Here is a 14,270-nt window from a genome sequence, read left to right as displayed (position 1 = left end):
ATTCGGTAGTGAGCAATATAGTTTTATTCTGCTTATGGGCTGTATTCAGTGAGCAAAAAGGCCAATGCAGGACAGGGATATGAGAGGATGACCTCAGCTGGGCAGCTCGGGGCAGACAAGGCAGCTGCGTAGGTGGAGGTCCGCGGTAATTTTTCAGGTAATTTGTCCCTGGTGAAGCACCGTAGCGACTGAAGAGCAGAAAACACTTGAGGAGTGCTGCGTGCAGCCAATCGTCGGTACAACCCCGCAAGACTACATCAAGGCTGGGAGTGGGAGGGAGGACTTGGGAAGCAAAACATGGCGAAATAACAAGTTTGGCTGTTATCCGCAGTTACCAACTGCACCGCATCTTGCAGTGTTGGACTACAAGTTGATTTTGAAAAAAAAAGACGGACGCCGAAGAACGACAGCGACGCTCAACTTTAAAGAGTCGAGTGCTCCAGCTTAACAAGTATTACGGTGGCTGGCGAGAACATAGTGCCTGCCTGTCTGCCTGCCTGACTGTGTTTTCCCCCGGAAGGTTGGCAGTGCTAGGCGCGACTGTCAACACAGAAAATGGATGAAGGAGGAAAGTTTATCCTGGAAAAGACAATTTTTTAGCCTGCTAGCTTAGCCACGTTAGCTAGCCAGTTAATGTCAGCTTGATCGCGCGCACCTGACTCGCTGTTCGGGTTACTGAGCGCTTTCAGGAACATTTAAGTCGTGTTAACAAGTTTGACAACTGCAGCCGCAGGGATTCGCATTTCAAACGAGGCCTTTATTTCCATTTTCCGCTCTTATTGCTTAGTAATATTCCGGGAGGACAGCTATTTAAGGCTAATAATGAGAGCCTGACAGTCGGTTCTGGTGCGGTGCGGACGGACCCGGACGCCATCACATCAGACGTTGCGTTCTCCTTAAAAACAACCGTTGCGCTGCTCAGCACTAAATGTTTTTTTATACTTCATCAGCGGAACCAGGAGTGTTTCACTGACACATCACACCTATGTGGTAGTTTTTTTTTTCTCTCTCTCTCTCTCCGCGACACGAATCTTTGTATCCTAAATAACATTAGCTGGGATGTTGTACAGCAGCAGAGCCGCGGCGTCTTGTCAAAATGAACGCAGCAAGGTGTTCAACAACAGTGGAGGTGCACTGCATTTAAGACCTGCCAGTTGTTAGATGGGCTCGAATGGCCGGCTAACAGCGACGTGAACAGTTTGTTGAAATATCTTCTTTTGAGTTGAATGTGTTTTGATCAGATATTGCAGCTGGTATTTCTGTAAAACAACTGCGGATAACATTATAGCTCTCGGCCAGAGTTGACGTGAGCTAGCCAGCTGGGTGCGTCTGTGGCACCTCTATCTGCGATGTGTTTGCTAATCTAAGTGCTGCCGTGTTGTTCCGCAACAGCTTCAGGATACTGGACCTTTTACTGGACATTTTCTGTACATAATCAGGCCCTGACAAGCTGATTTAAGCAGCCACCTAAACCCCCCTTTGTACTTCTTGTGAAATCACTGGCTAACTTGTTAGCTAAGTTTCTGCAGCTATGTCTGAAAACGCCCCCACACGAAGCCTGGATGACATAGACCTCGCAGCTCTGAGGGTGAGTATTGTTATTACAGCATAAGTGTGCTGCACTTTATTCGTGTAAAAATGATGGCAGACGGGCTCTGTAGATGTTATGTCACGTATCAGTTTGTCTCAGACACAAGCACGACCATTCAACACCCACGCAGAAAAAGTTAAGGTGAGATAAACACCTCTTGGCCTGGTGTGCAATGGGCAGCTGTGCAGTTTATTATCACAGATATCCACCTCAAATATTTCTTGATGTATCCACCCAAAGAACGAAATTTTTGCAGCCCTGGCAACTTTTTGTGTTGAGTATCTGGGTAAAAATAGAAAACAAGGCAATCAAGGCTGCTCCTGCCCTCAGGGCATTAACAGGCAACAGCACAAACACTTGTTGTTGACATGCAGTTATTGTGTGTTGTATGCAGCAGCCATGGAGGGATCATCATTTAATGACCAAGAGGCTGTTTTTATACTCTGAACTACCATTTATAACTTGTTGTTTTGCAGTTGTGTTTTCACATGGGGCCTGACAGTCAGTGCTCACAAGTTAAATGGTGGATTTTTGATGTTTTTGGTTTAGTTAAGTTTCAGTTACTGACAGCATTCTGATATGTATATTTGTTAAATGCAGGATGTCAGACTTTGCACATGAAAATGTTCTAGACGTTGTTCCTTGATGTTGTCAATGGTTTTCCTTGAAGACTTCAATCCTTTGGGTCTACCTGACTTTTTGGACCGCCCCTTTGTAGCTTTAGAAACACTTTGCTCGGAAAGAAAGGAAAACTGGAAAAAGTGAGCTTTTCTAATTTGATGACAAATCCTCTTTCCAAGTGCATAGTTTCTGAATGAAGACCACAGTCATGATGCTCCCTTTTGACCTATTTCTCCATCATAATGGAAGCTGTCAATAAGATGTAGACTTTTTTGGCAGCAGTAAATCCACTTAAGACAGACACCTATTACCTGTATAAACAGAGGCTTAATGTGCTCAGTCACTGCTTGTTTAAGACAATGTGCTACAGGCTTGTCTCACCCACTTTTGCATTGGATGGCCTCCTCTAAACACTGTCAAGAGTTTATGAGACCAAACGGTTACGACTGAAATTAGAATGTACGTACTGAGGATGTGAGATTCTAATTTAAATGTATAAAATGTGACTTTCCTCTTGATGGTTATTCCATAGAAAAAAAAAACGTTACCAAAATGAATAATGTTAAGGCAATCACAGCTGACTAAAATGTGATGTTAATTACAACTAAAAACGTCAATTACATTTAAAAGTTAGTTTCGAGGGTTCCCTGTTTCCCCTGAAAGCATTAAGAAGCTCTTTGGCACTTCACAGGAGCTTTCACATGTTTATGGGGCTTAACGGTAGATCAGGGCAGTTTATCCAAATACTGTTTGGTCTTGTCTTACCTCGCCCCTGACGGTTCACCTGAGAATCTCATCTCGTCTTTCAAAATCCCAGCACACTGACGGCAGTGACCCACTTCTTTATAATATATCTATCGAAAATGGAAACATGAGCAGATGCCCATAGTATAATTTTGAATGGAAACAGAACCCTTAATTGAGTTCAGAAATGTAATTATCAGTTTCAGTGGAGTCTGACAGCAGTTTGTTTGGTATTTTGGCCCAGAGTAACTGATTTCTTTTCTGAAAAACTGCAATGCAATTTGTCATGTGGTATTCTAAATTGGAGTAATGCTTGAATGTTACAATACGGTAAAAACGAATAATATGTACAGACCCAGCATCAGTTAATTAGCTAACAGTAAGCCCAACAGGTTGTTAAAAGAAAGGATGATTCATGGTGAAGTTCTTCCACACCATTGTCAAGATATGTAATAATAAAAACTTGTTTGTTTTGTTTTATTTATTTATGTATACCACTGAAGGAAATTGGCTGTGTTTGTTGGTGGGAAGCTAATTAGGGCTCTTGTCTCCAATGTTACACTAGCAATTGCTGATTGGTTAGTTTTGTTGTTATTAGAAAACTGTAAAATTTGGATAGCATACATAAAATATACTTACATCCACTTCATTAAGAAGTTTCACAGCCGTAATCTGCACAGCCGGCTACCAGTGGAGACAAGTGTAAGTTTGTGAACGAACCATTTAAAGATACTCGTAATAAAAAAATATTGTAAGTTATGTTTACAGTCAGTGTAATTCACCACCACGCATCGTGCGTATCCTTGAACTCTAACGAGAGTGTTGAATGTATTTTCTTCCACATAAAACATTTGCAGAGGCGATTTTTTTAGTATTTTAAATTGTTTACTAGCTAGCATTCTTTGTTAACTGCCTTTGTTGGCGCATTGCAGCATATCTGGGGTGTTACCATCACCTGTTGGATAATGGAATAGTGTGAAACCATTGGCAGGACTGTGGACTGCGTCACCCACGTGTGTGCATGCTTGTGCGTTTTGTGCTTGTGAACGAGATAAACAAAACAGAGACCCACTTCTGGAGGAACATTTTCAAAGTTCAGCTAGACATTAAAAAAACATTTCAGCGGCACAATCACAGTGTTTTTCAAGAAATTTGCTCCAGAGTACAGAAGGATTCCAGCATTATATAACAACAGTTCACTGCACACAGGCATCAACAAATCATTTGTGCAACAACACTTAACTCTAATGCCAATCGCACTGGGTAGAACCAAGTCAACGGGATAATTATGCTGATTACACGTGGCATAAGTTGCACATTTAGAAATACAGCAGCAAAAAGTGACAACAAAAATGTCCCGGTTTCACCTGTTTTCTTGTTAATGTAGAACTATTGGAAAAAAAAGACTTTGATGTTCCATTTTCAGTTTCAAACAAAAGCTTTCAGAGCGTAATGAGAACACTGGATGCTGATTAGCAGGAAACACCAGCCCTCTGGAAATGGACCTCATGAGAAATTTAGTCTTATGATTTTATTTTGTTGCAGTCAGATACTCCACAGTGGCTATGTTTGGCAGAAACAACCTTACGTAAGTGTAAGAAGGATGATTGCTGTAATGTTAATGAAAGCTCTGACTATGATTGGTTTGCACTTATTGGAACCACCACTGACACAATGAAATTTAAGTGGTCCATAATTGCAAACTACATTTTCTCCGCTGTCCTGTTATTATTTTTTTACATTTCACATTGTGATAATGTATGACCTCACATACATTGCAATTTAAAAACAGTTTAGCAGGACATAGATCTCTAATGATATTCAGGAAACGCAAGTGTTTGAGATGTGGATGATTATTGCAGCTGTGTAACCACAGATAGTGCAGTGTTCCTTTTTTCTTTTTTTAAAGACTTCCACTGTCAGCTAAGTTGACACCCCTGCAGGAAATGTGTCGTCAACTTCCCTTTGGACTATTACCAGTGCTTTATTTTTTTTAGAGTGCATACCACATTGAACTGAGAGTGTTCTTTTTGCAACCTGTTTATTGCAACTTGACATTTAGGTAATTTAATTGCGTTGTTCACTGAGGTTCTTCTCCATTGTATTGATCTGGTTTGTTAACGTGACATCATAATATCCACATGAAGTATCAGAGCTGCTGTTTTTTTTTAATTTATTTATGCAGGATGAGTGTAGATTTCCCCTCCTACTACCTTTCCTTTTTTGCAATCATCGCAGACACTTTGTTCGACTGCGTACTGGTGGTGCTACTCCTCGAACATAACTGTACCCTTCCCCTTCTATCACCTCATTCCTCTCATCCCACTCTGTGCGCTGGACGTGGGTGAAGCTACCGCCTCTGCCATGCCACCCACTCTATCATTACATTATTCACTTCCATACCATCATTCTCTAGCTTCCTTCTTCACGTCACGGCACCCCCCCTTCTCCCAATCTTTTGTGTCCTTATGCAAAACATGCTTTGAAATTTGTCCAGTGTGTTTATGCTATTATGTGTTTTTGCTTCGAATATGTGGTCATTTCTTAGTTTTACTGCAAAACCAATGCTAAATGTATCTATATACATGTGAAATATGTAACATAAATATGCTATTTTTCACTTAAATTCCTTGTCCTAAAGGAAGATCTTTCCCTCCTTGTTGAAGCAGAAAACCCATCATTGGAAATAGATGAAAGCAGGATAGGTCATGGTGTACATTCTAAACCCAAAGCAGCAGTCTCTCCACCCACACATCTTCTTAAAGCCATATTGAAATTACATGAAAGTGGAACTGCTTGTCATTTTCCCTTGTCTCTAGGGGGAGGGGGTTGCATAATTGAGTCAAAGCAACCTACTCATTATTAGTGTCAGTGAAAAAATGTATTCAAGGCACTGGAATATAAAGTGTACAAATAAAAAATAAATAAAGAAAAAAGATGTTTTGTCCATGTTGACAGAATCCATCTTTGTGTATCAAATTTACTAGAAATTTTTGAAGTGTGTGAGTGTCTATTTCTTCCATGCAAAGTTTTGTGGGTGGGTAGTGAGTGGGTGGCGAAGGAATAGTGAGTTTAGAGGATTTGTGTGGAAAAATGGAATCTTAGTGTTGGATTCAAATTGGCTTTAGTACACCGTAATAAACTATTTTTTTGTGTCATTTATGGTTTCTATTCTCCAGAGGCTTATGTGTTTTTATGACACTCTAGGGTCTGTACATCTACAGCCATGCTCAGTTAATGATGGTACACAAGGGGAAAAAAATTACCTGTAGCATTATGTAGGTCTGTTTTTGTTTTCTGTTCTCAGTTGTGTTTTGTATTTAGACCTGTTGTAATTCAGCCTTTGTACTAATATAACAGCAGCCAGATTGCAGAAGTTACTAAAACAGGTTGCAGTTCATTAGAATTTCAGTATTTAAGGATGACTCTTAAGAAACATGAGTGTAACAACATGAAATACAACCTCCACTTAGGGTCGGTATTGAAGTGTAAATGTGGAGGATTCAAAGACGAACAAAGCAAGCATCACCCACTTAAAAAGCAAAAATAAATATGGTGTGCTTTGAGTGTGCTAATCTTTGGAATTTTGCCTTTCCCAAATTTGGAAAAAAACAAACGGACTTGGACTTTATTTTATTAAAATACATTTTTTTAACATGGGGCTTTTTGTTTCTTAAAATTGTTAAGCTGATGTTGCTTACCACACAGAAAGCATGAAGGTATACAACAAATTAATCTGCCTCTGTCTCCCATAGGATCCAGCAGGTATCTTTGAGCTGGTCGAGGTTGTTGGCAATGGGACATATGGACAAGTGTACAAGGTGAGCCATGATGTCTATATCGCATCCAGATAAAATAGGATTTCTATTACAGATTGAATCATTCAGTATTTAGGTGGTCACTTGTGCAATGACTAAGCAAGGTGCAATGTGGCTCCTAAGCTCATTTTAGTTCCTGCTCTTTGATTACAGCATATTTAGCTTATTGCTATGTAAGTATAGCTTTTTAGCAATCAGGCTAATTGTAAAGTGGTGATGACAAGAAGACAAAAGACTCCAGTAAAAGAAAATGTAAAATAAGAACAGTAAAATGATGTGAAGAAGCAATTAGCCACACTTAATGGGCAAAATTCCAAGAGTTTTAGAAGCATGGAGGCATCTGAGGTTCATTTGAAACCTAACAGAACTCTGCTGCAATGATCCAACGTGTTCTTTAATCAGGGCCGTCACGTGAAGACAGGCCAGCTGGCTGCTATCAAGGTGATGGATGTTACAGAGGAGGAAGAAGAGGAGATCAAAGCAGAAATCAACATGCTGAAAAAATACAGCCACCACCGCAACATAGCCACGTACTACGGTGCCTTTGTAAAGAAGAGTCCACCAGGACACGATGACCAACTTTGGGTCTGTCTACCCTCGTACCTGTTCTGATGGTTTTATAGCAGCATGCGTCATTATTTGTTCTTTGCTAAGCTCATGTTTATCTGCACGTAGCTGGTGATGGAGTTTTGCGGGGCGGGATCGGTGACCGACCTGGTGAAAAACACTAAGGGCAGCTCTCTAAAGGAGGACTGGATCGCGTACATCTGCAGAGAGATCCTAAGGGTGAGAAACCATAGCTGCATCAGTCAAAACAAGTCTGCCGTAGAGGTCACTACTTACTGATCTATTTTGGCTTGTTTGTCTGTGTGCAGGGCCTTTCTCACCTCCATGCCCATAAAGTTATCCACAGAGACATTAAGGGCCAGAATGTGCTGTTAACAGAGAATGCAGAGGTCAAACTCGGTATGTTGAATCATTTAAAATTCATTTTACTGACGTAGGTCTGCTGTATGCTATCTGACGTCGTCTTATACGTTTCCCTTCTCTGATTCCTTTTCTCACAGTCGATTTTGGAGTAAGTGCTCAGTTGGACAGGACTGTTGGACGTAGAAACACCTTCATTGGGACACCGTACTGGATGGCACCTGAAGTTATTGCCTGTGATGAGAACCCTGACTCCACCTATGACTACAGGGTGAGCACAGCAGCACTGTGTTTGTGTGTGTGTGTGTACTCTGCTGTAAGACCATTAGAAAGAAAGAAACTGACCTGTTCCCCTGTGTGCTTTGCAGAGTGACATTTGGTCCTTGGGGATCACAGCTATCGAGATGGCAGAGGGAGCTCCTCGTAAGTCTATACGCTTCTTTCCCACACCTATGTTGCTTGCTTGTTGGTGAATCGTGTATTTCTATGTACTAAGCAACATATAATTTCTCATCCTATCAAAACCCATTCTAAAAGACCTCATGAATGAGTCTGTCTTGCATATGCGGGCTTGCTGTCTGTGTCTTCAGATGGACAGCTGACTCACTGTAATCAAGGTAGTGTAGTCGTGAGCTGGCAGTTGGCCTGTGGAGGCTGGTTGTACAGTTCTCTCTGGTCTGCTTAGTGGGGAGATCTGTCTGCCTAGAGATTTGGTGTGAAACCAAAGAAACAACACAAATCTCACTGAAGACTAGCAGCTAAAATGTTTGTGGAAGTTTGATGAAGAATGTCTGTGTTAACCACTGTGACTCAACTCAAGTAGCTCACACAGCTGAATGTGGTTCTACATTTAACTATGCAGAGTTTGAGACTAGAGGGCTTTTTCCACATCACCTTTAATCTTAGTTTAAAGCGTTTGCTTACAGTTTAGGATTTTGTGAGTAGTTTGGAAGGCAAACATGGTTCGATATGAAACTTACCGAAGACTGAGAGGATGTGAACCCTGCAGTGCACACACTGAAAATGTAATGTGTCCAGTTGTTGAACTGTTGAAATGAATATTTTTCCATATTCAGATTCACTCAGTGAGAAAGCTGCAGTAGATGTCATTTTATTAGGTCCTGTCAAGGTAAACAAACAGTTCTTGAGGGGAAACGAGCAGAATATTTTTATGTGCCCCATATGTCTGGAAAGCATCTTTTGGTTTGTTTAGTCAAGGTTTTTAGTTCAGTAAAATTTGTACCACTGTCACTGAAAATTCTAAATGTTCTGAAAGCCAGTTCTTCACATCACTGACGGAGACGACAGAGCTCCTTCAGACCATGTTTTTGCTGCTGTGAATGACATAGGGCATACAGGCCAACTGTCAAGCTGGTGTTGATGTACGACTATAAATTATGCAGCGTGTACTTAGTCACTCCATCAGGCTGGTTACTGAACTGTGTTTTCCACTAAAAAGATGCTGTTTTCCTTGTTTTTCGATGAAGTGTTTTTTAGTAGTAGTGCTAAAACCATTAGTCAGTAAATTAGTCAGTTGATCAAAAGAAAATATTGTAAGACAGCTTTATTGATCAGTTAATTTCTCTGTTTAAATGCGTTATAAATGTATCGAGTTATGTTTTGCGAATCTTTGCTAAAGAAAATAATACAACAGTAGTCAACAAAAAATCTTACGTAATTTTTAACCTATTAATTGGTAACAAGGACAAAAAGCAGCACATTATCTCTAGATTAGCTAAATGGACTACAGTGCACTGAGTGCACTCTACCTGCTAGCCTTATTGGCCTAAATGAATTATGGATAAACATAATAAACTAGTATTTGCTGCATAATAAATCATCTGAATCTGGTTATTTTATACTGAAATGATAACAACAGACTTGGTGCAGACCAGCGAGCATCTGTAGATATTTAAATGATTTCTGAAATCTGAACTATATCAAATGGTGATCCCTGAACAAGAACCCCTGAGGAGGAGTTTTACAGTCTAAGTTTGCTGATTAGTCAGTGAAGAAAATCATCATTCATAGTGGTCCTGGTTGTTGTCTTACTCTTTATGCAGATAATTATAATTGTAGCAACTAAATAGCTGTTTTTACTGAGTTATGCGTTTAGAGCTGCTGTCACAGTTCTAAAAACATCAGCAGTTGATATTTTTAGTCACATTATGCCATGAATATTATGTACTCATAACCTGACCTGTATTTACTTATTTGGTAGTGGATACTCTATCTCCTCTGTTCACCTAAGGTACACAAACAGTTAAAAGAAAACAAGAACCGTCAGTACAGTTGGGGAAAAAAGGAAAATCATTTAATACAGAGCGTGTGGCCTATCTGTATAATTTATCAGCTAAATCCTGAACAAACAGAACAGTTCACCGTAGGTATGTGGTAAAGCACTAAATGAGATGATGGAATGTAACTCTGTGTACTAAATCCTCCACTGATACTGCCAACAGCCTATCAGTGGGTGAGCCATTCATTTAAATGAATGCATGTTATATGAAGCACACATTATGAGTATATTCATGATTCCTCTTGTTTTAATGTGGCCCTTAAACTGCTGAAATGAATTTTTCTGCTTGCCTTTGGCTGTCTCAGTCACGTTGCATATGTCCAAAAGGCTGCGTTACAAAAGCCTATTTACTGTGAAACTCTAAAGCTAACCAGTCAGGTTTAGCTACCTACCTACGCTGGGAACACAATGACTCACAGTCCTTGCTCTTACATTCAATGTAACAATAAGCCTGAGGCACCAGGAAAGATTGGATAACAGCAGCTGTAACCGTGTTTTAGGATACAAAAAAACATGTAATGGTGGCTAGTATTATTTCTAAACTACCATGTTTGGGATAGATGATATCCTGCCTTACATTAAATTTATTCTGATGTGCCTTTTTCTTTGTGCCATGGCTTTCAGCTTGTTCAAGAGGGTTTAACTTTCATAATCTCCTTTATTTCTGTAGCATTGTGTGACATGCACCCGATGAGGGCCCTGTTTCTGATTCCCAGGAATCCCCCTCCAAAACTTAAGTCCAAGAAATGGTGAGTTAGTGAGCATCCTGTTATCTCTTCTTGAATTGCTTATTTACATTTGTCATATCCTGAACACTCAACAGGCTCCCTCTACATGATGTTAAGTGTGTTAAAGCCTCAAAACTACACCATGCTGCCAAACAAAAAATGAAGAGAAGGCTGAGCAAAATAATTTAAAACAAGAGAAGCATGATAGTAATTTTAAGTTTGTTATGATGTCACTTCTATTCCAGTCAGTTTTCTATCAAGTTACATGCACGCATTTGTATTTAGTGTGACGTGGAATCAGACAAAGCAGAGTTCCTCACAATGGACAGTGTAAATTTATAACATCTGTGGCTAATTTCTTAGCATTAAGGTGAAATGATAATGATGATAATAACTAACAGTTCACTGGCGAACTCCAGGAGGACACATTTACATGCAGGGTAGTAGCGTGGTGACTTTACTAATCAGGTTATTGTTGGGCAACAATAACCAGGCTAAGTGCATATAAACACATTTAATGAGAACAGCGCAGAATGGAAACAATGCTGATTGTAGAATAAATTGCAGGAAATTTTTCAGCTTTCCAAAGCAGATGTGCTCCAGTTACTTTGGGTGCATTTGTGTTAGCTGTCGCTCGCTCAGATTTCAGAGTGCAAAAAGGTCATGTACTTTTTGTCTCAGTACTGAAGCAAATACAATTGTGCACAACACAAGTAACTCAAGGCATTTAGACTGATTTGTCATCTCTTTTTTTTCCTACCCTGTGTTTTTTGCTCCTATGACTTTTTCTGTTAATCATTAATTCACCCATTTAGCTGAGTTTATGGCCCCACAGCACTCACAATACAGCGTTTCTTCCACAGTGTTTGGAACTCTAATCATGCCAATATAGAAGTATAGGTAAATAATGGACCCGGTTACATGATCAGTTGAATACAAATAAAATGAATTCAGCAAAAAGTTGCCAAACACTTTGTCCCACATGAATCTCTAATTACTGTTGGATCAGGATTCTGGGCAATATCGGCCCAACTGTCAGCTGTTTGATGTCTCCCTTCCCTACCGCTCTCCCTCTCAAGTTTATCGGCCTCTGACCTCCTCCTTCCTCTAGGTCCAAGAAATTTATTGACTTTATAGAGGGCTGTCTTGTGAAGACATATCCCAGCCGGCCATCCACAGAGCAGCTGCTCAAGCATTCCTTCATCAGGGACCAGCCCACTGAACGGCAGGTCCGAATTCAGCTCAAAGACCACATTGATCGTACACGCAAGAAAAGAGGAGAAAAAGGTGAGCAGATGACATGCAAAGAGGCACAAAAGGTGTAACAGTGCAATTCAACCAAAGTATTCTGTCAGTTTGCATGCAACAATATTCATTCATGTAATGTTTTGACTTCTCTTTATTCCACTTTTCCTCGTAGAAGAGACAGAATACGAGTACAGTGGTAGTGATGAAGAGGATGAAAATCGTGGAGATGACCGAGAGTCAAGGTAATTACACTATATCATTTCTGTCCAAGGAGAGCGAATCTTTGACTTGGATTCTCTGTGAGAATAATCCTCTGAAAATCCTCTCCCTCAATATCTTTAGTTCCATTCTTAATGTGCCCGGTGAGTCCACCCTGAGGCGGGACTTCCAGCGTCTGCAGCAGGAGAACAAAGAGCGCTCGGAGGCTCACAAGCGGCAGCAGGCCCAACTGGCAGCTCAGCGCCGGGATCCTGAGGAGCACAAACGGCAACTGTTGCATGACCGGCAAAAACGCATTGAAGAGCAGAAGGAACAGCGTCGCCGTCTTGAAGAGGTAATGGTCAACTAGGGAACAAAATAGTTTGACATTATGAAAAGTGCCACTTATTGTTTTGCTCCTGACAATTACAATAATACCACTCCCATATCTGTATGTTAAATATGGATCTAGAGCCTGGCTGCCTCCAAAGTAAAAAAACAAAAAAGCCCATCAGCACGTAAAACTTGTACAACAGCTATGTCTTGGCAACTGCTATGAATAGAGAACGTCATACTTATCACGCAGACATGAAACTGGTATCAGTCTTTATCTTTTTATCTTCTTTGTATGAAAGCAGATAAATCTAATTCCCCAAATGTCAAACTCTTTCTTTAAACCGAAAGGGTAATGTTTTTTTTCCTGTTAATTTAACATTCCTGTTTTGTGATTATTGTAAAGTCTGACACATCTTTAGCCCCGTATTGCCCAAGATGATCACGGTTTTGTACCCACTAGTGAGATTTGAAGTCTTGGACCTTCAAAATCAAATGTGCCCCCAAACTCAACACTGTTGATAGAAGGCATATTACTAGAAAGAAGCAACACTGGGATACCGTGTTACAAAGAAGTAGACTTTTAGCTGTTTTTTAAGTTTATTGTTAGCACTTGTGCCACCCATGCATAAATCCCCTCCCTAGTCCAGAAAATGAAAACATCTTAATTAGGTGTGTTGTTTAGATGTACACATTCACAATAGTGTTGCATAATACGTTTACCCCAAATGTTACAACAAACTTGCAGCTTATCGTTGTGTTTTTGTTGTCTGGTGTGGGTTTTGATTCGTTTTAATCCATTTATAAAATGCAAACACATTGTATTAGGTCTGGGGTAGAACAAAAGCATCTCAGACTTGCTTTCAAAATTGACCTTGATTTTGTAATTCATTGTAATCCTGCACATTTAGCTAGAAGCTTGTTACACTAATACATTATTCAACACGATATTTTTAATTCAAAGCAAAACTGTACAACGCAATATGAGATTCCTTGTGTGTAATGTGTCTGCACTTGTTCTTATCGCTTGACTACAATAAGTGCTCATGGTTTCCTTTTCTTTGCTCATTATCAAGTCTCTGATCTTCACATGAGAATTTCTTTTGCCACTGCTTGCCTTTGTCATAAGTGCACAATATTTATGGTTTGCTTTCATCTGTGGGCAGTAACATGTTGAATGTATAAACTGTAAGTATATGTAATAAAAGGACATGTAAGCGTAACAAGGTTTAAATAGTTCAGATTTAGAAATTTGGAAATGAGACCTAAGCACCACAAGCAAAACACTAATCATATTTTCATGTCCCCAGTCCAAAGCCTTCATGACTAGATAACTAGTTGCATGTTCTGTGAGGTCATCTTCCCCTGGAAAAGTACCTTTTCACAGTTTTGGTCACTAGCTTTCAATAAATGGGGAAAATGTAGACATAAGAGTGAGATTATTTAAGGTAACAGCTCTGAGGAAAACAGATATGCATTATTAATATTCTAAACAATTGCTCAAATGGGATGATTTGTAGCCTAGAACAAGATGCTTTGACAGAATCAGGATTGCTCATGACATGCAATTCTCTTATCCTTTTATATTTTACCTTTCCTCTCAATGTTTCTGCCATGAACAGTCTTTTACTTTACATGGTGACTGATACAGTGTATACAAGTATTGGTTAAATATTGTAGCAGCTGACAAACAGTAGTAATACATTCACTTGCAAATATTTCACATTCCCAGAATCTCTATCCTCAGAATCAACAAGCTGTAT

The 14,270-nt window shown here is 39.9% G+C and overlaps 1 protein-coding gene across 2 annotated transcripts in view; it reads left to right on the top strand.

The window, feature by feature from the left end:
* Positions 1–255: 255 nt before the first annotated feature.
* Positions 256–14,270, top strand: part of mink1 (misshapen-like kinase 1) — a 32,533-nt gene continuing 18,518 nt past the window's right edge. For both annotated transcript variants that reach the window (XM_008298998.1, XM_008299000.1), the window contains exons 1-11: positions 256–1,588; positions 6,712–6,777; positions 7,177–7,359; positions 7,450–7,560; positions 7,650–7,740; positions 7,842–7,972; positions 8,070–8,124; positions 10,671–10,749; positions 11,840–12,015; positions 12,149–12,218; positions 12,319–12,529. In XM_008298998.1, the coding sequence (XP_008297220.1) occupies positions 1,532–1,588; positions 6,712–6,777; positions 7,177–7,359; positions 7,450–7,560; positions 7,650–7,740; positions 7,842–7,972; positions 8,070–8,124; positions 10,671–10,749; positions 11,840–12,015; positions 12,149–12,218; positions 12,319–12,529 (1,230 nt within the window). In that variant the 5' untranslated portion in view covers positions 256–1,531. The remainder of the gene's footprint in view (positions 1,589–6,711; positions 6,778–7,176; positions 7,360–7,449; positions 7,561–7,649; positions 7,741–7,841; positions 7,973–8,069; positions 8,125–10,670; positions 10,750–11,839; positions 12,016–12,148; positions 12,219–12,318; positions 12,530–14,270) is intronic.

This window comes from Stegastes partitus, unplaced genomic scaffold (genome assembly GCF_000690725.1).
Source record: "Stegastes partitus isolate 25-593 unplaced genomic scaffold, Stegastes_partitus-1.0.2 Scaffold1370, whole genome shotgun sequence".
NCBI lineage: Eukaryota > Metazoa > Chordata > Actinopteri > Pomacentridae > Stegastes > Stegastes partitus.
The sequence above is the reverse complement of the archived record's forward strand: the minus strand, read 5'-3'. Positions and strand labels throughout refer to the sequence as shown.